The 24,663-nt window shown below is 42.3% G+C and overlaps 1 protein-coding gene across 2 annotated transcripts in view; it reads right to left on the bottom strand.

Moving 5' to 3' along the window:
* Positions 1–24,663, bottom strand: part of Igf1r (insulin like growth factor 1 receptor) — a 280,439-nt gene that overhangs the window by 175,002 nt on the left and 80,774 nt on the right. Inside the window, exon 1 of one of the 2 annotated variants that reach the window (XM_060367320.1) lies at positions 11,964–13,351. The exons of the other annotated variant lie outside the window; for it this stretch is intronic. Coding sequence (XP_060223303.1) covers positions 11,964–12,057 — 94 coding nt within the window. The 5' untranslated portion in view covers positions 12,058–13,351. Of the gene's footprint in view, positions 1–11,963; positions 13,352–24,663 lie in introns of those variants that run through there. 2 annotated transcript variants of the gene reach the window in all.

Here is a 24,663-nt window from a genome sequence, read left to right as displayed (position 1 = left end):
ATGAGCATGTCGGTGTGAGAAAAGCTTCTTTGACCCTGATGTTCCAACATGGCTCTATATACACAAAAATTAACTCATTCGAGTCACAAATCACCCTGGTGCTATCCTGCCAGGGTGAGACAGAGAGATTCTAACCACTGAGCCGTCAGCATCATCCCCACTGAAAAGCACAGTCTAACCCATCATAACAGGTCAGTTCTTGTCAGGACTTGGGATCCCCACCAAGTCATGAGTGTCGTTCCTCTGTCCACGGCCCTGCATGCCACACAAAGTGGCCTTCTGAAGTCTCCATTCACTCTGACTCTTCACAAATGTTATTGGTTTCAATATTAATCCATAGCAAAAATGATAGCTGGACATGGTGACTTAAACCTTTAATCCCAGTGCTCAAGAACTTGGAAGTCAGAAGCAGGAAGAACTCTTGAGTTTTAGGCCAGCCTGGTCTATTAAAGCCAGCTACAAGGCAGCCAGAAATTACATAGTGAGAGCCTGTCTGAAAAAACAAACAAACAAGCAAACAAAAAGTTTTTGTGGGGGTGGGGGGATGGGCGGAGAGAGGTTAGAGAGAAATGGCTCAGTGGTGAAGAGCAGAGAACCCAGGTTTGGTTCCCAGCACCCAGAAAGCAGCTCACAGCTCCAGGGAATCTGATGCCCTCTCCGGACTCCCTAGGCACCAGGCAAGTAGATACAAGTACATGCAGGCAAAACAACCATACACATATTTTTTAGAAAGCTAGAAGGTTGCTCTTTTCCAGGAATATTTTAAAACTTAATAGACAGACTGTAAAATCTGAATCAGCATTTTGCCCAAGATTTATTTCACAATTGTGTTAAGTCAAAAGATCTCTTATGGATGAAGGTGTTTTCGTATTTCAAAGGTCTCCAATTATTTCATAGATGTCATGCAGTCAGACCTCACAAAAACCCATGCACTTAGTTGAAGAAAAACTCTGTTTGTTCACTGTTTGGAGGTTTTTCTGGAGAGTTCAGTGTGTGTATGAGAACAGAAGTGATAAATTTATTCTCTTTGAACTCAGCTGTGTAAGCTTATCTCTCCCTCACCCTAACTACTGAAAACATACCACTAGATGGGGGACACTTAAGCTACTCCCACGTTGTTGGAAAAAATGAAATGCCTGTCATTTTTTTTTCTTTTAATGGCAGTATCTCAGGAGAAGGAATGAGGGAGTAAGCAGAATGGCCTAAGCATCAGTAACTTGATTAGCAAACCCTTGATTAGAACACCCTGAGCTCTTTAACAACTGCCAATAATGAAAACAAATAAGTCAGAAATCCAAGCTCAACCTTGACCTGAAGGTTTTTCCCTATCTTTTATTACTGAAAATGCTTGAATTCCTTACATAAATTGTTGCCTATTCCTAGATGAAAGGTCAAGCCTGGGATCCATGCCTTCCAGGAGGCTCAGGGCCCACAGGTGATCTCTCTGGGCCTGGATCAGAGAAATGGTCTACCTTTACCTTTGGTTTTTTTGAATCAACATATATAAATCTTTGGCTCACTCCTACAAACTCTATTCTTATGGCTCTTTCATCATACTGAGTACACATGGCATGTATCAATCCATACCACATCTACATATGTAGTCTGCTCTTTTCAGAGGATTCTAGGACCCCCGAAGGAAACAGGTGAGGCTAGAGCCACAACAAGATGCACACAGGGAGAGAGGGGACGGAGGACAGCATACAGAAAAGAATTCCACCACAGACGCTCACAGAAGCTCTCATCTGCAGCACACTGGAGACAGGGACAGAAGCAGCAGCAGTATGTGTCAGTCATCTTTCTGATCGGCACACTTGGCATGTCAAAGGAAAAAGAACAGATGGACAAGGCAGTGACACACAACAGTGCCAGGGGTACCTCCATGTACAGTGATGATCCAGTGCTTACCAGCAATGCTGGCTCGGTGTCAGCCACTAAATAAAGTCATGACGAGTAGCAGGGCTCGAACTTTAAACACTCAAATAGACCGGGATGACACAACTGGGAATTCTCATGTGACAACTGTTCATTCTCTTGTCTACCCTAATGCATATAGATAAGTTTCACATAATATTGGCACTGTAACCGCTGAACTATTGTCATCAAAGGGTCCTGAAGTTAAAAAATAAAATAAAAATATATGCCCAAACCATCTCTTCCTCTGACTTTTAATCCCAGCAGTGACATTCAATAAATGAGGCTGCAGTCTGGCCCACCATTAATTCTAAACATGAAGCCCTATGGACATGGATTTGGGCCAGGGTTTCCACAGGAAGAAAGCACTGTAAGGGAACATGCAGAACCTGGGCAGAACTGGGGGTGGAGGGAGGGATGTGAGAAGCAACAACTGTTCACATTAACAGTAACAGTTATCCTCTGAGGTCTTGTGAGAACCCAAGGCTACCCCAAGACCACAGAGACAAAAGAGGTGAACACACAGGAATAATCCAGCAAACAGAAAAGGATGGAATTCTTACATCACTATAAAGAAACTGTGCAAAAACAAACAAATATAAAAACCTTAAACATATACCATCTACAATTAAAAACAAAAGACAAGACAGCTATGGCTAATGAATGCAGGCTTGCTGTTGGCATATTTGGAAGAAAGTGAGAAAGAATCATAAATTCCTGGGCAAAATAAGATACAGAAAATAACCATGTCAGCAGTGTCTCTTAAATGAAAGCACCAGTAAGTTCCTTCTGTATCTTGGTCTAATTAAACCTTTTTCACAAACGCCAGCAATCAATAAAAAATTATTTCTTATTCAATTTGGGCTTCAGTTTTAATTACTAGAAGTGAGACATGCTGTGACTCTGAGAGCATTTGATTTGTTGGATATATTCTTTCCAAACCTAAAAGAAAGAAACGATGATGACATGTGCTTTTTTCCTTTCTTCCCTGGAGATCTGTTGCTAGATGGACGGTGTAAAAGGCCCCCTGGGTGCAGGTTAGGGTATACAACCCCAGTCTGTTCAGAAAAGGCATCAAAGGAAGCCCATGGACAACAGGCTGGGAATATGAGATAGCTTGCATTATTTTTTAAAAGATCTTGTACTCATTATAGCAAAATGGCTAGATGTGGTAATGTGTGCAGGGATTAAATAATTTGAGTAATATTCAGTGTGTCCCTTCATGGATACGTCAGCTACAGGCCATGCAGGGCAGTCAGCTATTCGTTTACAAAGAAAGGTTAATAATTTCCACTAAATTGGATGAAGTATTTACATACTTAAATTTGCTTTTTTTTTCTCTCTCTCTCTAAATTAGGCTTCTATAGCAAAAAAAACAAACAAACAAACAAACAAACAAAAAAAAAAAACAAAAAACCCAAAAACAAACAAACAGAAAAAACTAATATTGGATGGTTAGCCCTGAAAACATATATACAAAATAACATCACACAGGCTGAGCAGATTGTATTTATGTATTTAGATACACATATACACACAGAAACAATTAATAGAAAAGGTCACAAATATTTTTTATGGAAGCTGTCATGTTGTTTTTCAAGACAGGATTTCTCTGTGTAGCCCTGGTTGTCCTAGAACTCACTCTGTAGACCAGTCTGGCTTCCACCTCAGAGATCCGCCTGCCTCTGCCACCCAGGTGCTGGGAATAAAGGCTTGTGCCACCACCACAACCCAAAAAAAGCCACAAATTTCAAAGACGACAAGGAGGGGTTTGGAGAAAGGAGAAGGAAGAAATATGTAATTAATGATTATCTCAAAGAATAAAACTTAATTTTTAAGAGAGTTAAAAGAACAGAAGATCAAGTAAGCAAACATTATTTTGTTTTGAAACAAATACTGCCATTTCACATTAATGTGAGCGATGCAAGAGGTGGTGCTGTGCACTTCTGCTTTCACATCTTACTCCTCTTGCATAATGCCACAGTGTAGGCAGGGCATCGGACTGTTTTCCTCAGAAAAGGGACTTGGAGTCAATGGAAATCAAAATTCTCAAAGAGGGACACAATTACCCATGTCTATAGTCCCAGCTACTGGGGACGATGAGGAGAACGGTCTTTGGAGCCCAGGAGTTTAAAGCCAACCTGGATAACAGCAGAAAACAACAGAAATTCCTGGCTCACCTAATGGATGAAAGGATGGAGGGAAGGCAGAGAGTTCAGATGGGAGCATTTATGACTCAACTGGTCCCAAAGCCCAGTGTCCTCTAGGGGATTAGTCTAGCTTGAAGCGTTGACCATTCTGTCTTCCTATCAACTCAAGACTTACCTCACTGCCAGAAGGCACAAGGCACCATCTAGTTGTGTGAGCTGCTATCCACAGACTGAAGAACTCTGGGAATTTCTATTACGCAGCAGCATTCTCCAGAACAGTCACCCCACACACAAATATTCAAGCGATGCTGAGGATTCTGACTTAGGAGGTGAGACATGCATTCCCCACCTCTGCCCTATCATAACGGCACCAACAGGGGGCGCCCTAACCTGCAGGCACACTATGCCCATCGCCAGAGCAAACAATGGGCTCAAGGGTAAAGTTGAGTTCCTGTTCTCTTGTTCTGTACCGTGGCAGCACCCTATTCTAACTAAGAATCAAAGATTTTAATATAGTAAATCCTATCGTTTTTTTTTTTTTCTTAAGCAGAAGATGTAAGTGGATGGCTGACTGTCAACAATAAAACAGTATTTCTGAGTTATTCTAAACTGTTAAAACTCATTGTATTTTTCATCTTAAAAGGCTTTTAGTTTTAAGGAAGAAAAGGTTTTTGGTTTCAATTTTTCAAAATCTGAGGAAGATGTGAATAACAATTCAAACAAAGCCCAACCAGTTACGCTTCCCGAATCGACACATGCTTCCTACCCAGGGTGTAACCCCAAACATAGTCATGGCATGGAATTAGAGCCAGCCTGGACAAGAGGAACGGGGGGAGATGGAGAGACAGACAGATTGAGAGAGAGAGAGAGAGAGAGAGAGAGAGAGAGAGAGAGAGAGAGAGAGAGAAGAAAAAAAAAATCTATGCCCCAAATTCATCTAACCAAAGAAAAACAGTAATACCAGAGCCTTCCTTCCCAGAGAGCAGCTATTAAGCGATTACATTAAGAATGCATGTAAAACGTAGCTATTTATAGCTAATGATCCAGAGAATGCAAAGAAAACAAATACAGATGAGAAAACAAATGGATCCCAGTGAACTGTGAGAAGACCTATCTGGTTTTCTAATTGCTGGCCAGGGGTCACTAGGAGGGTGGACATCTTACTAGACTGGGAGGCGTGGGGGGAGTGTCCAAGGAGCTCCACTCACACCAGGTGGCCCTGGAATGCTGCGGCTGGCTGGAGTCTTTCTAGAAATAGCACTGCGAACTTGGGGCGTGGGTAAGTGAGCCCCCGTTGCGGCTCCTCAGAGGACGCTGAATTAACAAAGTAACCGACGTGGCGCTGAATTATAGGTACAAGATGATCGTAGCACTTTAAGATGGCCCTGTTCTAATGCCTTTGAGAATAATGGCAACGCTTGCTTCCCACCACAACAGGTAGAAGTTAACACCGTGAAAACTGAAAAGAGGGCCAAGAGGGTGCCGCAAGAATGCCAGTCTTGTATCCTTACCGCCCCGCAGAGATAAATAATCAAGAAATACATTATTCAGCCCGCCACTGTACTCAAATCACATACGCCTGCCCACAAGGGCAGGCCTGCTCTTGGCTCTGCCGGTTCTGAGTCGTTACAACGTTCGGCATACTCCTCGGAACAAAATGGTGCGTTTCCCCTGTTCTGGTGGTGACCGAAGCCCAGAGATTTTGAGCGCCACTCTCAAGGAAACACAGAGGCCTCTGGCCACAAAGCCAGAGCTCCTTCCCTGGAAGTACAGGGCAATTTCATTCCCAGAGCTAAAAGCACTAATGTCTCCCTAAATGTGGCTCTCATGGATAATAGATTCGCCTTTTCCTCCATGGAAAAGTTTGTCTTCAGAGGATCCGAGAGGCTGCAGGAATCACCTGTTCATACCCCTGTGTGAAATCAGTTTTTCTTCACTGCTCAAACGCCCAAAAGGCATATCTGCTCTTTTAGCTATATAATGACTTGTACATACATGAGTCAATAATATGTAAGTGTATGATTTTACTGCAGGAAGCAAAAAAAAAAAAAAAAAAAAAAAAAAGTAAAGTATGAAATAACTGTTGTTTTTTTCCCCCCCAATGCATCAAAGTTCTTGTTAAATCATTCATAAAATTGGAATTTTTCAAAATACGTGCTTCACCCTTATTTGGTTAAAGCATAATCCAGTAAGCACAAAATTGAGGAAAAGTGAGAGGTAGGAATTAGAACAAAGATAACTGGAAATGGGGTCTTTTGCTCAGCAAAACTCGTGGGATAGGAAAGAAATTTTGAGGGATTTAGAAAGCCTGATGGGACTAAATCACTGGGATGATGGACAAGTTATTACTGTTCAATTTAAGCCTAGGAAGTAAGGAATTAGGGGAATTCTGGTTCAGAGAAAAAGCTCTTCAGGAATATCCTTGAAGACTAAAGATGCCCTCCTAGGCCAGCCTCACCCTTGCTCTTGTCCTAGCTCTTTTTCCTAACACGCAGCTCCAGCCAGACCCGAACCAGGCAAAATGCCTTTCTCCCTGCCCTAGCTGCTGAACAGAACTGGAGGCGGCCCTCTCCCAGGTGAAGCACGTGCATGCCCACCGCATACTCCTCTGTAGCACAGCAACACGCACTTGTCATGCCCTAACTGGACCACCACGGTCTTCAGGATGGTCACTGAGAGTGGTACTGAATCGACAGCTGGGTGCCAGGGCATGCAGGCTGAAAGAGCGAGGTGTCCAAGGGGGGAAGGAACTGCTACAGTGCTGCAGTGTGGCAAACACTCTGGCCGAGTGTGTAAGATCAGCCCAGACCACAGTGATCACACCCAACGCTGGATCCTTCTCTGTCGAGTACTTTCACTTCTACCTGCAAGGATCTTCTTCCCCTTTCTCTAAGTGTCAGCGGGATTCACGGGTTTCAGAAAGGGAAGGGGACAGAGAGGAGCCAGTCACCCACAAACAGAATTTCCAGCTATCCCAGAACAAAGACAGAGACGTCCAAGGTCCTGGATGTATGCAATTAAGAGCAGATCTTCCAGATAAGCAAAACTCATTATGTTCACATAATAAAATACTATTCAGCCATGAAAAGCAATTAGGCCCCTATACCTGCTATAGTGTAGGTAAGGCATTAAAAACAGCAGGCCACCGGATCTTGCATGATAGATGGCTGCATTTGTATAGAACATACAAACAATCTATAGAAACACAATGCAGACTGGCATTCTGCAGTTGCGTTAGAGAATGGGGAAACAGGAGACACTACATGGGGGGTTCCCTTTTGGGTTGATGAAACTCTGTGGGTACTAGAAATGGTGGTTGACTCAATACTGTGAGTATACGACACATCACAGACCTGTTCAGTTTTAAATGGCTAGCTCATATATTACATGAATTTTACTTTTTCAAGACAGGCTTTCTCTGTATAGCCCAGGCTGGCCTTGAACTAATAAGAGATCCACCTGCCCCTGCCTCCCAAGTGCTGGGATTAAAGGTGTGCACCACCACCGCCAGGCTTAATAATTATTTTTCAGCAAATCTCTGCCACATACATCGGAATGAAAGTTTAAAAGGTATGTATGTGTAAAAGAGATTTCCAATGAGCGTGCACCATGGGAATTCACCTTAAAATTTCTTGCCATCTAAAAACATAGCCTGAAAATTTTTGAATTGGTTGAGCATTTTCTAGTATTGTTATCTCGAGAAATACTTTACATCATTCTTACCATGTCTTTACTCCTGTGTTGAACACAGCATTTCCATATACATACCAACATTCTGTGTGTGAAGCATGAAAAGTTTAGCATGTGAATAATTTATTTTTACTTCAGAAAGTTCCGGGCAGGCACACACACACGCACATACACACACACACACACACACACACACACACACACACACACACACACACGAATAAAGGATGTATAACCGGAAGAAAACAAACAAGCAACAGCAGTACCCGGGAAGGCCACCTGTGAATGTTTCTCTATTCCTTTTTAAACAACACCATTTTGGGTAACTTCTGCTGACTAATAAGGAGAAAAGTTGTATCCCAGTGAAGAGACAAAAGCTTCAAGTAATGAACAGCTAATCCCGGAGTGGAGAGGTGTGGGCTGGAGGGAGAGGGGTGTTAAATATGCAAATAGAGTGTCTATTTATTGCTAATGCAGACACCAGGAGAACAAATCAGATGCAATGCACCGAGTGTTCCCATCAACAACGTTTGCGCTCTCCAGAAGAATCAACGAGCTAGACCATGCACACCTAACAGGTCTGTCTCCCGAGCACCCAGGAAACAAAGTGTGTGCTCTAGAAATGTGTAGTCGTGGGAAAGCCGGGGCCAGGCTCACCTGAGACACAGCCCTGCAAACGTGTAAAACAGGCCCGTTCCCCCTCCGTCAGCATGGAAGCCAGACTCTCTAGGCTCGGTTGCTACCAAGAAAATATGAATCCACACAGTGGTGTCCTACACACACCTCTCATGTATCTGATACCTGGCAAGAAGAGGCTGTTGAGAAGATATGCCACTTTAAGATGCTTTCATGAATTTCATCAGGACACAAATGACACCACACAAGAAGAGTTGAGTGACGGCTTCCTTCCCCCTTTTATTATTGTAGTATTCTTTGTTTGGACTGTTCCAAAGAATGGGTAATCAGAAAACACAAGAAATGTGCCTTCTTACATAATACTATCAAACTGGGCAGCAACTCGGGAGTTCCCAAAACAGAATCTCCATTTTGCCAAAAAAAAAAAAAAAAAGATGATTTAAAAACAACAACAAACCTCCTACATGAAAACATGGAGCCGGACCCGACACGGTCTGATCATCACAAGTGATGCGATGTGGCTTTCCTCTCCTGGCCAAGACTGCCTCTGGCAGCCGCCTGGCTGTAGCAGCCAGCATGCACACGTCTGCAGGGCTGCAGTGGCACACACTCAGCTCAGCTGGAGACAGACAAGGACCGTGTAAATGGTCAAAATGTTCAAGTCTCGCAGTAAATAATGGCACTTATATTACAGCTATCGTTATAAAAATCTGTAACACTTCAAGAGACCATTATGGAGCTATTAAAAAGATTTTGCATTCAGTTTTCAAGATGACTTAGGCAGAATGCCATTGCTACAGTAATTACTTTATTTATCACTGTGTAAACGGACCTTAATGCTTCATTAAAAAAGAAAAAAATGATGGTGCTCCATGCAACAACCAAGGAAAACATGGCAGCAAAGGCAGTGGTCCTGCCTGCAAATACTGGTCATCTTGGACACCAAGTAAGTCTCCACATACTGTGGGACATGCAGCTGGACTGCTGGGAGAATCAGAAGCTAGCAAGGCTAAGACACTCTGCTGGACACACTGTGGCTGAACCTCAAACGGCCAGTGCAGACAGCTCTTTCATTAATAGGTTGCAGGCACTTGTACCTTTTAGAGTTGATACAATATTACAAGGTACCAAGGAACTAGAAGCGACTTGAAAAAACTTATTTATATCCAACACATTGTCTCGGACACGGAGAAAAAAAAAATTAAAGCCTTGGGCTGATGGGATGCTTGCCACCACGCCTGATTAATAATGGAAGGGGTGAACAGATTATCCTCTTATCTCCACCATGTGCACCTTGGCATGTGCATGCCCACACATATACACATAACATGTGCACAGCAGATTATAGTTGTCATGGCAGTAGTTAATAAATCCTGTGACATACACGCAGAGCAAAAATGTCCAGGTCCTTACTTGTGGTGGCAATTTTGCAAGGGCATGAGCTATTTCTATAGTACCCTGTTGCAATAATTGAAATATGCATCAAACAGAAAGAGGAGAAGGGGAGACTTCTACTGGGGTGCAGGGGCAAAGTATTTTCAACATCAAACTAAATCATGGAGGGGTGCTTTTGGCATGCATATCCACAGTTACCAAAAAAAAAAAAAAAAGAAAATACACCAAATAATTAGAAAGACAAGACTGTCATTAAAATGACAATGAGCACACAGGGGCTTGACCTAGAGCTGAGGCCCTTTCCAGGGTGCCCTACCTCCATTTAGTATAAATAGAGCGCGAATCTAAGTCACAAACACCTGCATCAAGATGCCAACAACACACTCCAATTTGGGCCAAGCTGGTTAGGCATTCTGAATCATGTTTTTCAGCTGTGAAAGGAGGAAATGTCACCTCTCCCCGAGTGTGCGCACACCTACAGGTATATAATGGATGCTATTAACAAAGATTATTCCATTGAGAGAACATATTAGTATCTGTACTGAGTTATGTTGGAGCAAGGGGGAAAGTGCTGGTTAGGGTGAGAAGTAGCCTCTTCTGAAGGAGAAGCATGCGGGATCATTCTTCCTTTATACCAGTACTCTAATGCCCTAAGGCTTCATTGAGGGCAACTGTGCTCCACCAGTGTGCCCTTACTCCTATGCCATACCCGTGGCAAGTAGCCGGCTGTACCTTTTTCTGACTCCACCCCACAGTACAATAAATGAAATTTACGTTCAGATAATTGTATGAGGAAGACAGTAGCCTACAGAGCTACACTTGGCCCTGCCTCTGAAGGAGTAACAAGGAAAGTGGTCTGAAGAACTTCCAGGTAGTCCATGAGGTTAGGGCTTTTGGAGCCTCTGGCAGTCCTTAACGTCTCTGTGGCTACCAGACATGAAGTCCATCTTAATGGAAGCCAACTTTGGACCCCGGTCATTCTTATGACCCAGTGACTCAACAGGAAACAGCTTCTATGGATGGCAAAACGGCTCCCCATCCTTAGGGGCACAGAGCAGCTCTGCAACATGGTATCTGTGCCCTGACCAGGCATCTGATACCCAGCAGGCCCTTCTTGAAACATGAGTGACTTCTGAGAAGATCCACCAGCAACCCAACAGAAACCATGACTCACTGAAGACAGCACAAGGACCTGGGGCAGAGCGACCAAGCTGGGCTGCAGTGGGTGGTACTCATCAAAGAAGAATCGACTACAGTAAGAACCTAAATAGAAAAGTAGTGAGAACATACACACACACACACTCTCTCTCTCTCTCTCTCTCTCTCTCTCTCTCTCTCTCTCTCTCTCGAATTTAGAAAGTTTAGTTTTTTAAATAGAACAGAAAAAAATCTACTGTTCTTGAGCACTGAATTTATATTTTAGAGGATTAAGGAGAAACAGTGAAAGGATCAAAGAGTAAGAACACGGAATTCAGGAGTGAAAATGATTGCTCTGGAGACAGACCCAGGGATACATGTGGTGGGCTCTACAGAGACGGAGAGATTACAGAGCATCACGGAGGGAGAGTCAGTGATTTGATATTGGCATCTGATTGGGGTGTGTGAGGGTAATAAAAGCTTTACTAGTAATGCTCTAACAGGATAAAAAAACAACACACCTTTCCAAACAGCAAGGGAAGGACAAAAATCAACACAGGAGCGGAGGGGCTAAGTGAAACATATGACAAGCTTGGAAACAATCATGTAAAAATACATTCATTATCACAGTCAGCACAGAATGGCAGAACTTTCTGTTGAGAGACGAAACTGACAGAAACTGACACGTGGGGGGGAAGAGATGACCCAGCCCTCCTTAAAACAAACATGAGACACAAAACAAAAGGAGAAAAAAAAGTGCCAAGTGGAGGGCTGAGGTCACGGAAAAAAAGGTGACGATTTTAAAAGTCGGAGCCCCGGCGCCTTCTAAAACGGAACAAATAGGGATGTGCATGCACATGACACAGGAAGGGGACACTGCCAAAGTGATCAATCTCTGTGCTCCAAGCCAAAGGGCACGTGAGTCCAAGAAGAGGCCTTCAGGTGGGGCTGGAGCGCTTGTTGCAGGGACCAAGATTTCGTTCCAACGCCCACAAGCTGGCTTACCACCATCTACTGCTACAGCTGCAGGGCACCCCATACCTTCCTCTGTCTTCCGTACCGCCATGGCTGCCAGGCATGCATGCATACATGCAGAAAAAAACACATACACATAAAACAAATAAACGTAAAGCATTTTTTAAAGCACTCCAAAGGTGGAAATCAAACAATTAGGAGACATCAACATTCTTCTCCATTTGACAACAGACAAGGCCGTGGAAACAATGTAACCAGTAAGCCTGGTTTACTAAATACAAAAATGAAGCCTCTATTTAAAAAAGAAAAAAACAAAACCCAAACGGACACAATTTAAAAATTAACTATACACTTGGACTCAAGTCAACCTCAGTAAGTTCCCTCAGAGAAGCTTCTGGGATACATGCAGAGATCGTAACAGAGTATCAAAAGATAAGTTAAAGAGAAACTTGGCCACAAGTAACCTCAGGATCAAAGGCCAGGCAAGTACCTTAATCACAGGACATCTAGAAAGGAACTGAGGGTCAGTGATCCTGAAACAAAGGTGCAGAGGAAAGCTCAGGAAAGCGTTCGGCTTCGATGCCACTGTTTTAGGATGCAGGGTGGATGGTCAATTTAATAAACTTCAGGCAAAAGTAAAGAAAAGTGAATTTTAACTGGCTAAACACTAAGATAAAAACAAGATAACTAAAAGGTTATTGTAACTAACTAGCCCTTTAATAATAGCAAATCATATAAGCCTCTATAAGCTTGATCAAAAAAAGAACAAAAGTACAAAGGGGTATTATCATGTATACCATGGGTATTATGGCAATAGTGTAAGTACAAACACTCTGCATAATGACTTTAAAATTTAGATTACCCAGGAAGGAGGGGAAAAAAAATAGGCTCCAAGCTTAACAACTCTGATACATTTGGAAGCATTTTTTTCCTTTTCCTTTTATTTGTCTGTTTGTTTTTTTAAACAGTATCTCACTCTGTAGCCAGGCTCACCTCCAATTCACTCTCTTCAAACTTCAGATTCTAGCCTGCTTTCAAGCCTGGCTGGTGGTGACTCACACCTTTAATGCCAGCACTTGGGAAGAAGAGGCAAGAGGATCTCTGAGTTCAAGTCCAGCCTAGTCTACAGAGCAAGTTCCAGGACAGCCAGGGCTTCACATAGAAACCCTAAAAAAAAGTTTTGGAGGAGGGCTGCAGAGATGGCTCAGTGGTTAAGAGCACCACCTGCTATTCTAAAGGACTCAGGTTCAATTCCCAGCATCCACATTGCAGCTCACAACTGTCTGAAATGCCAGTTCCAAGGGATCTGACAACTTCACACTAATGTATATAAAATTAAAATTAAATAAATTTTAAAAAGTTTTGGAGGGCTGAAGGAAGAAGGCTCAGTGATTAAAAATGGGTTTTATTCTTCCAGACAACCTGAGTCTTGTAGTTTACTATAGTTTAATATTTAAAAATTAGATATTTTCTTCATTTTATACATAATTTTAGATTCTAAGAGGAAAAAAGGAAATTTTAATCAATGTGAAAAAGTATAACCCCAGCAGTACCAATAGTAAAAATTACAGATGCATCTCAATACTGCCATTATAAAACATTAAATATTAGAAACAATTAGGGTTTATTCCAGGAATTAAAAAAATGACTCACTATTGGGAAATCTAATCAATATAATTTATTACACCACAAAATAAAGGCAAAAGCTCACAATCATATAGTGTGAAAGGGCATTTAATAAAGTTTATCAGCTTCTTTCAATTAAAATTAAAACAGGAATGAATAGACTAGCCTTAAATAGAATAAACTGTATTTACAAAAACTTAGAATATTCATTGCTTAAACACAGAAGGGTTTTATTTGAACCAGGAGCAGTACAGTGGGTACCCTTATCTACAAACACAAAACAAACAAGGCTGAATATGTAGTCATTTACGAGGGAATTTAATGTCATCTTGTTCAGAAGCAAAGGGAAACAGATTAATGATGTTTGCCCATTGACATAAGATAGCTAATTAAGAACCATTCATATTGTGACTTCTTTAATTTAAGTTCTTATTTCAATATTTGCAACTGACAGTCATCTATATATCAAACATAAAAAATTATAAAAAAATTGTAAGAAATATTCTTTATATAGAAATATTCATGATCTAATTAAAAAAAAAACTAAACACATATAGACATATGTATTTTATTTTTACATTCTGAGAGGAAAAGTAGAGACCAGGACATTATGTTTTCCATTTACATATCACCCCCACTCCCCACCTCTCCACGCCCAGCACAGTGCTTGGATCAATCCCTGAGCTTCCTGTATGGTAATCAAGCCTTCTACCACTCAGCCACACCCCCAGCTCACCTGAAGTACTTAACTGTTTTTATACTGTGTAGTTTTTTTTTTAAGTTTTTGTTTATTTTTCTGTTTATTTTTTTTTTTTTGAGACAGAGTTGTGTCTTGCAGCCTTGGATGGCCTCCAGCTCTCAGACATTCTCCTGCTTCAGTTCTCCAAACGCTAGGAATACAAGCTTTTGTAAATGAAAAATTTACGGAGACTAGATACATGCTCCATTTGCATGAATAGCTAACGACTGACAGATGCATATATACCAAGTACTCTGTAGGCATACAAAACTTAGAAAAACAAATGCTCTATGAATTAATTATTGGAAAGGGAGGCAGGAAACACCCTGAAACAGCTGGCTTAGGGTCAACCTAGATTTTGATCCTGACTACACTTAGCCTCTAATCTAGCAGCCTGTTGCCTGTCTATGGAAAGGGAATAAGACATCCAATATTCACTGGCCTTCTACATAAGAATGAAATGTTTATATCTACTCTTAAACTACAATTATATATATATATATATATATATATATATATAGTGTCTGTGTGTGTATGTCCTACTCATATATAAATCATACTAGCATATTTTATTATTATCTTATTCCTCCAAAAAAGGAAGGCAGAAAGAAGGAACTCAATTTCCCTCAGTGTGGGTTTCCAAGGCTTACCTGCCAGCAACTAAATCCATGGCATGTGCTGTTTGGTTGGTTCTCTCCAGCGTTACTGCAGCAGCTAGCCTGAGCCTGTCAGAGGTGAGCTGAGATTGCCAGTGGTCCAGGGTCTCCCTGAAGCTTATCACAGCCATTCCACCAACCCTCAGCTTCTAGCTGGTACTTAAAAAACACCAACTTCTCTCAGTTTTTACAAGCAGACTGCTGGCTGGCAGGGACCAGAGATTTCCTGGAGATTACTTAAGACTCTTGGAGAAAAGGACAAAGGAGGCACTAATGGAGTGCCCTGCTTCCAAAGTGTTAGGCTTCTCCCAGACAGGAACGGAGCAGAAACCACTGCGGCTTCCAAAAGGCCTAGATTAGTTAACAGTCATTCTTCAAAGAAAAATAAAAGGTTCAAACACAGTCACCTCCTTGTCCTGATGCTGATCCAAAACGTGCTGAAACATTATTAAGAACAAAATATGAAGGAAAGCATCAATACTGTAAATGGTTTTAAACTTTCTATCAAAGGAAAGCAAAGCTTCCGTGAGAAATGAGGGGTCTTGAAAGATCATAGAAACATTGTGGTGCCAAGCAGATATTGCTCCAAAAGTGAAAGGGCCCAGTAATGTCCAGCAACTAAATCCTTGTTAAAAAAATAAAAAAAAAAAAAAAAAAAAAAAAAAAGGCAAGAGCAAGAAGAAATATCCTGCTACCCTGTAGCTGGCACTTCTTTACAGCAGAAATGCCTCCCAGCTCATGTTTTTCCAAGACATGTGCTTTGTGATCCAAATAATATCATAAAAAGGAAATAAAACCATTTGTAAGAAACATTAACTCACTATTGTTTGGCTACCATGGAATTCTTCACAATCTCTCCTCAGATAAGTTTAAGACTAAATGAAATAAGCCAAAAGCTGTGTGTGTGTTTGTGTGTGAAATTCAATTAACTTTATAACTGTACTCTTGGGAGAAAAGCCACATCACCTATAAGGAGAATATAGCAAAATTTCCCTGGTTCTCTAGCCCCAAACACATTCCTCATCTCAACTGAATTTCTCCTTCATTAGGTTTTTCTTTTGAAATATTAACTACTATCATTGAATAATGGATCATATCTAATAATTCAAAACAACCAGTTTTGAATCTATCACTAGCCTGACCTGTCCAACTCACATGTGATACATTTAATACTGTTCTCATTAATACTGTGAAAAACAGATTTCAATGCAAACAATTCCACAGACAGCAGCCCTCCTTAGCTACAACAGCCCTATGCCTTGAGACTTCCTGGTTCTGTGTCCTGTCTTTACACAAAAGTTACCTGGTTGGGGTTCAGATGAGAGCTACAAATGGCAACGGTCTACAAACGAATGAAGTCACTAGCACCGTAACTGCCCAAGAAAGCTATTATGGAGACATGTCTGAGCCATCATCCAAATGGGCTTGGGGCTCCTCAGCTCGGTTCTCAAAGAGCCAGCAGTATATACAATTCCCCGGGAAGGGATCTAAAAGCCCAGGGCCCAGTGTAATTCCCTCTCATGTAAATAAACACTGAAGCCACTGACAGACACAAGAAATGTACAAGACAGACAGTCAAAGGTGTATATAAGCTTTATGCAAAACATGGGCTTGGAGGGAGGGCAGAGGGAGGCAGAAGACCACACAAACCGAAGCATGTGTCTAAATGATTCCCTTATTTCATCTTATTCATGGGGAATTTCTCAGGGCCAGAGTGACAGTTCTCATGTAGCATTTAGAGGCAACAGTCAGAGAATAAACTGCAACCATGGGCACATGAGGAAAGAATATTAATTTCATTTTTTTTTTCACTCACAAACCTGATTTTAGGGGATAAATAGAAGAACTAAAATGTGAGACAAATAAAATTCCATGGAAATAATTTAAAATAAAGACTAGACATTAAGGTGCAACAATGTTGCTACCATCTTACTTACAATTATGCAAAAGATGACATCAATGCCCAAGTGCATACAGGGAGTAGATGAAGTACAGTGTGGAATCCCACATAACTTTCGAAATCATTAAAAACAAGGTTAATGTGGAGTTCATGGCACTGAAAGGCTCTGAAATGCCAGGAAATAAACATAAAACTATCAGAGACGCAACTGTATGCTTTCTGGAGATACATTTTAATGTGTATTTAAAATCCAGAAGAATATGCTCCCCAGTGCTCTTAGCGATATTATTTTAAGACGTGGCTGTATCTTCCTTCCTCAGACTTGTGAGGTTAGAGCAATACAGTGTTGTCCCTTTATGCTTATCAAATGTTACCTCTTAAACAGAAGAGAATAAGATCAAAAGCCAACAGCCAGAATACTATAGAATCAGAGCACTTGGGGTATGGCCTCTGCTCTGCTCTTGGACCAACGATGTCTCAGAGAATCAGCTCCACACCTAGAGGATAAGAAGTTGGTTGGATCATACCTAGGTCCCTCCAGGCCTAGTGGTCCTGTCAAGGAAGCAGCTGCCTTGTCTATGCCTCACAAACCCTTAGGTAGCAGGAGGCAGGCAGGACAGCAGAGCAGTCTGCTCAGAACAATGACTGCAGGAGGCACAGCCAGGTGTGTCCTGCTGCCTGCTGGGTGTACCAGAGAGGAATGGATGAGTTCTGTGGATCCACGATGTAAGAATGCACACACCGGGGTCAAAATGTTATTGCTGTATATCAAAATCCATTCAGAGCTCCGTGTCCCTTAAAGGGAAGGAAAGAAGCCAAAGGATGTCTCTTCTGAGACTGAAAGTGAACAGAATGTTTTTGTGCCCCAGACAGAAAAGCTAAAAAAAAAACAACAACAAAAACAAAAACAAAAAAAAAACACACATAAAGTGATCAAAGATGGCCCCAGATGACACAATGAACATCCTTGTTAGCTGCTCCAGCCACAAATAAGAGGTGTGACACCATGCTGTGACCACCCAAGCAGCCTGCTAGCAGCCAAATCTAATCTCCTAGATAAAATATGGGATGATGGGATTACATAATTAATTTTCCTGTTAGGCATAATTGCTACTGACTTCGTGTCATTACAATGTCAGCTCCATCTTGTAGGCGACTGCGATCCCATCCTAATTACAAAAACATACAAACAATTTGTAACTGTTCATTATTAAATAATGAGCAAGGCCACGGTGGTGAAATGAACTCTTAGAAAAATAATAAAAAAAAATGTAAAGGCAAGATAAAATAGACAAGAAATCTTAACAAATTAATCAATGAATGCTGCCAAAATCTAGGGATGCAGCTCTCAGGTTACCTGCTAAGCATTCTCTAAGAGCCAGCTGTTCACCTTGATTAAATGTCAGAGTGATCCAAAGCACTGTGTCACCAAGAACCAACAGCAACACAAATATTTAAAATACTACTGTAAACTGGGCAAGTGGTGCACTAGGGAGGCAGGGGCAGGAGGATCAGGAGTTTAAGGCCAGTCAAATGATGAAAGCACCAAGCATACATGCTAAGAGTTAGAAATGGGATTTGCTGCAGATATTATAATCTTTATAATGAAAAAAAAAGGTAATTGGCTTCGTTCCATGTTTTCATTATACATATTCTTGCTGAGGATCACTCTAAGTGGTTGAAGATACTGAGAATGGTAGATGTGGAGCATAATCAAGAAAGCACAGTTCTGTTGTAGAAAATTGTTCCCTAACAGTAAAACACAGATAAAAAAGAGGTTAAGGCCAGTCATGGTGGCCTTAGTCATATTACTGAAGTCAACCCCTTCAATTCCTGTTACACTAAATTTACACCATCTCCTGAACAGCTGGCATTAAAGGGGTTAATAAATGATTACCTTGAATTAATGACAATGAACCACATACCTAGTGAATAACAAGTTTCAAGAAAGCACAGAATTGACAGAAAAGATAGGGCAGAAGAACCCAGCTCCAACACACGTTCAAAGAGTTTCACCAACCCTAATTAGTGGGGGGGGAGGGGGACAAAAAAACCTCACAACATTCAGGTGCCAAAACAGGTTCAAAGAAATAACTAGCAAGACACACCCACTGAGGCCCTTGAATTCCTCAGCATATGCACCTAGGGGCCTCTGCTCTCAAATTAAAAGTAATACCCAACAACCAGAAAAGGCAAGTGCTTTTAAACTCCTAAAGGCATATTATTCTTAGACCAACTACTGACAAGGAAACGGGAAAGACACGCCATCTGGAAATGTTCCTTCCCCTCTACGCAGAAAGATGCAGGACTGTGAGGGACATGAGGTAGAGCATGGGCTGACAGGTGCTTTCTCTGAGAAACTCCCTCGGTCTACTACAGCTATACCACGCCAAACGTGCCCCATCTCGTCTCCTCTAGGGAGCCAAGCAGGGCCAGGCCTGCTTAGCTCATGGATGGGAGAAACATCCTCATAAAAATGCTATCTACTCAAGAGCTGTGTGTCCTCATCCTCCACTTCTGCACCCAGCTTCCTAGAACACCGTTCTGTACCGACCTACGAGACACTCCAGAGCACCCTCCCGACCCAGTACCTAAACAGGACATAGCACAGCACCTAGGTCTACTACACGGGCAGTCTTAAAAACAACACAAAGATGACCGCAGAGCCTCATGGCGGCTCCCATCTGGTTTGTTCCCCACCTACCCCGTGTGCTGCACAGTGTGTTTCATTTTCTTGGCTTTCCTGCTAGTGTCAGTCTACACAAATGCAAACAGCTGTGTTTTCTTCTTCGACTATACAAAACACACCTTGCCTTTTCTGCTTAGTGTCCTGGAGGTCTATTCATACCAGGACAGAGGTGTCCTCAGGCTTTGTTGAGATGTAGTACACATTCTGTTTTATGCACGTATCTTCACACACTAACCAATCCCCTGCTGAAGGACAAGTGAGCTGTTTCCAACCGGTTACTACCACAAACAATACTGCGGTCCATACCCAAGCAGGTGTATTTCTAAGATAAATGCCCCATCGTGGAAGCTCCGAATGGAAGGTTACATACAGTTAAAACTGATGGGCTGTGCTAATGAGGCTTCCATAAGGTTGAACCATCTTTAACTCTCCACAGCAATGCATCAGAGTTCTTGCTTCCTCAAAATCCTGAGAACAGAAAAACTCTGAGTAACAGTCAGTGCTTTCGGTCAGCTTCTTTGCATAGCACCTGCAATTCTTCAGAGTGGTGGATGGGCCCTTACTTCTGGGAAACCACAGTACCAGGGAACTAGTCTGCAACACACACACACACACACACACACACACACACACACACACACACACGCCACCTTCCAAGACCTTGCCTAAGCCAGTTCCAATGTCCTTTCTCATCTCAAATGAACAGAAAGAAAGCTGATAGGAAAAAAAAAAAGGGCTCAGACATCTGGGAGCCCGACTCTACCTCCCTGCCTCCTCATCTAGCATTCAGTGATCACAGAGGAAAACCAAATGGGGTCACTAGAGGGACCAGATCCCATTGAGTCACGTTGACAAGGCCTCAGCTTCAATAAAGAGTAGCTCACGTGATTTCTGTAGAAATTCCGGTAAAGCTTAACCACGCAGATCAATACAGTATTGCTGCTTTACCTGAAGACCATTTACTTTTATCCTCCTACACTAGTTAATATTACTAGAAAAAGAACTATTAAAAAGAATGCAGTCACCCTCTAAAGCATTAAGTTCGTGATAGATATCATAGCGCTAAACAAACCATTAGCCTGTTACTCTTGGGCCTATCCGTCACAGTACAGGCTGGTTATTCAATACTAGCAGCAAGCGGACATTGTGCATGCAGAAAGCACCTGAGGTTCCCAGTCTGAATATCTGGTTCCTGCTCCAGCAGATTTCCTAGCTTTTCTCGGTTCTGTGCCTCAGTCTACAAAAAGAAGGGACTGGTGGCTTTTACTCATAGAGATGGGAAAAAATATACACATCGTTCATAGAAAATGCCCCTTGCCATTTTTAAAAAGCAGGTTAGCTGCACTGCTATGCATTTAAAGGGCTATCTGTCCTTTTCTTATTAAAAGCTAATTGTTGTCTCTGAGCTTTGGTCCATCCGAGGGTCTGAATCCTTCCTGGATGTTTTGCCATGCTTCGGTCTCTTAAACAAACAAAAAAGCTGCACTTTGGGCTGCTCACATCCCAGGCTCAGCCATGCTTTCCCTCCCTTCCTCATGCTCCTCACCTCCCCACCTTCTTCCATTCCAAAGCCAGTTCTGTCTCCATCACTCCACCCACTGGATCTCAGGTCTGGTCCTCAAAGCCATCCTGTGGAAGTCTTTACTTCTCTTTCTGTTTGGCTGTTGGCACTCTGAACGCCTCCTCTCCACCCTCGACCCAACACTCTCTGGCCTTCATTTTTGGCTCCCTGACAGCTCATTTTCTTCTCCCCAGCCATTAAAAGATGGCTTTCCTTCCACCTCCTCAGTCTCCTCACCCAGGTTTGGGTTTCTGCTTTCACACACCATCACACAGAACACTGCCCTCTGAGCACCAATGTTTTCTTGCCTCAGAGATGCCTCAAAAATCTAACTCATGCTGGTCCTCACTATCTGATCTCTGTCCTAGTCAAACGGTGGGCACTGGCAGAGGTACCACACATACTTGGAGCCTGGACATTATAATGACACCTTGATCAACTCTCAGAGGCCCCAGCTGATCGTTGGGGGATGGTTTTGGGCACCGTGTATGAGAATGCTGATTACTGTGCCCAGATATCTCGTTGCAGTCAGGGTGGGACACTGGCACTGTCATTTCTATGAAGCATCTCCTATCTCAATGTTGTATAAAAACTGTTCTCCATTACCTCTGTTAATAAACAGCTGAACAGCCTATAACTGGGAGGACAGTTAAGGTGGGACTTGCAATCCAGGAGGAGGGTCCCAGGTAGAGGAAAGGAGAAGGTCACCATGAGGTCACCGTGAGTATATGGATAGAGCAGGAGCAGCTAGAGTAACAGAGCACATGGCTGGGAAGTAGGCCAGGTCAGCATGATTGTGTCAGAATAGATGAGTATCTGCCCAGCTTTAATGCTTGAAACTTATTAATAAATATAATAGGTCTCTGTGTTGTTATTTGGGAGCTAGAGCAGGTGTAGAAAAGCCCACTTTAATTTTATACTTGACCTCTCTTCATTCAGTCATTTGACTTTCCCCACCATGGATCCATGCTAACTTTACCTTCACCTTGTCCACCCTGACAGTAGTATTCTAATTGGCCACCTTTCTACTGTTATTGTGGTGGCTAGGGTAATTTTTTCACATGTCCCCCCTACTCCATGTACATCACCTTAATATTTTCTATCAATCTCCCAGTTTCCAACTGTTTCTGTAGCTTTCGGGGTCCTACGTGGCCTGAGTCGTTCTTTGCCATCACAGGTTCTCTGCACACACGTCCTTTCTCCAGAAATGTTCTGTTAATATGTGGCTGGTTTGATAAAGATGTCCTCTAAGCTGGGCGTGGTGGCTCATGCCTCTAATCCCAGTACTGGGAAGGCAGAGGCTGGTGGATCTCTGCGAGTTCCAGGACAGCCTGGTCTACAAAGTGAGCTTCAAGACAGCCAGGGCAGTCATATCCAGAAACTCTGTCTTAGACGGGTAAAGGGTGTGGGAGAGGGGAGTCCATGATAGTAGGTTGCAGGCAGTCTATATACCTAGAAAGGAGTTCAAGCTGGATTACCGAAGGACTTCTGGTAGTCAGATAAAAAGCCAGCCCTCTTCAAGAATCTGTGAAAAACTTTTCTGCCACCAAAGGAGTCATTTCCTTGCCTCTGGCAGAAGGGACATGGCTCCCAACTGACATATACCTGCAGTGGCAAATCACAGCCTAGGCTGGCCTCCAGGCTCCCTCAGTTCCTACTCACAAGTATGTGTTGTACAACTCAAAGTCCCCACACTAGCCTGATGGCCTTTCCCACCTCCAGCTTTCCTCCTTCCAGATATCCCTTTGTCCTCTATGTGACAGTAAGGCTTTTTCCTTCTCCCCCCACTGTCTCTTACTATCTCAGTATGGCCACTGTTGTCTTGCTCTCTTGTCTCTCCAGCAGCCAGCCCTGGCTGTGTCTAGTCTGTTTCTCTTCCAGATGACTCTGGATATTTTCTTTCTTATCCAAAAAAAAAAAAAAAAAAACCAAACCCAAAGCCTCTAACCCTAATAATGTCTCCTGCATACACAGAGGACACACATCAATTCGGCAGAGCCCAGTGGGCATTTGGTGTGTATTTATGAACACGCCAATGAGAGGACATGAATGAATCACCAACCCACCCCTACTCTAAAGGACAAGATGATTTCAGCGACCACAAAAATACATTGTAATAACTTGATGATATATCAGAATCATGGAAACATGGTCTCTTGTGTTTACATTTCTAAATTTTACCAAGTACAAATGAATTTTTTAAAGTTCTTCACTTTGAAAAAAAAAACTAAGTTGTACTCTTTTTCAAAAGTTGGAATGTGGCTTGTCCTACTCAAAGGCAGAAGAGTTTGAAAACCCTCAAAATTATTTATTTATTCATTCATTCATTCATTCATTTATTCAGAATCATGGCTGACATAAACACGTTTCCTTGGATGTTTGGTGACAAGTGTCTTTACACTCTGAACAGTCTGTCCTATCCCTGATTTTATTTCTTGAATTTCCTGATGATGATACTTAACATTTTTCCTGAGAAAATCTACAACCTTTGGCCATCCTCTATAGCTGAAGAACAAAGGACCAAGAGGCTAGGTACACCTGTGCCTCTCTGACTCCCAAAGTCTATGCAACTAACTCTGGGGAAGGGGAGTTCTGCTTAGATGACTGTTTCTCAACATCGCCCTCTGGCTACTTGGAAAAAAAGACATACAGAGCATTTTTTGCTGCTTGCTAAGAAAAACCATGTGCAAACCAAACTGCAGGACTGAATGGCACAGCAGTCCCTGGGAAAAGCAATTTACTCCACCCTGGAAAAAAGTCACTTCCATATACAGCATCCTGGAAGTTTCTGGAGAGGGTAAAAACTGAAGAGGCAGGTTGTTGTTGTTTTGTTTTTTTTGGGGGGGAGGGAGGGTTGTTTTGTTTTTCTATTCAGTGTATGCAGATCTGTTATCCAAAATGCCAAGGGAAAGCACAGTGAAACTCTATCCCAAGACTTACAATGAAGACAGCCTAAAGGCAAGGAAAACAGGCATGACCACAAGTTTCTGGCAATAACTTAGCAAAGAGAGATACTCTAAAATATAGAGCTTAGAAGTCTTACATTCCACTGAAATCTGCAAGTTACAATTTTTAAGACTTTGTAACTCAATGTTCACGAAGTGCCGTGTGATATTTCTGTGTTTATTTTATCCCTGTTGCCCTTGATGGTGTAGACTTTAGTGCTGGGACTAGAGGCATGTGCTGCCACATCCAGCTTCATGTGCTATTTTAATATTCCGAGTATGTAACGCTCAGTCTATGGAAAGTGTGCTCATGTCCTCAAACGCAGGCCATGTCTCCATGCTACAAAGTTTCTACAATCCTTTCCTTGTAGCATTAGAATGACAGGAGACAGGTGGTTATCATGAGCAGCCATACTGCTGTGCAGGGGAACAGCAACGCCTTCTTCCTCTTATCTGAAATGCAGCACCAACTAATCAGACTTAAAGGTTAAAGTTCAGAGCGTGAATGTTTTTATAACATAAAATAGCATTAAGTATCGGTCTTTGGTATGAGAGTTTTTAAGACCACAAATGTATTCAACTAAGACTTACTGGCCAACAGGACCCTCTCCTGGAAAGCTGGTTCCCCAATAAAATTAAGTTTCACTCAA

The sequence above is a fragment of the Meriones unguiculatus genome, chromosome 14, assembly GCF_030254825.1.
Source record: "Meriones unguiculatus strain TT.TT164.6M chromosome 14, Bangor_MerUng_6.1, whole genome shotgun sequence".
NCBI lineage: Eukaryota > Metazoa > Chordata > Mammalia > Rodentia > Muridae > Meriones > Meriones unguiculatus.
The sequence above is the reverse complement of the archived record's forward strand: the minus strand, read 5'-3'. Positions and strand labels throughout refer to the sequence as shown.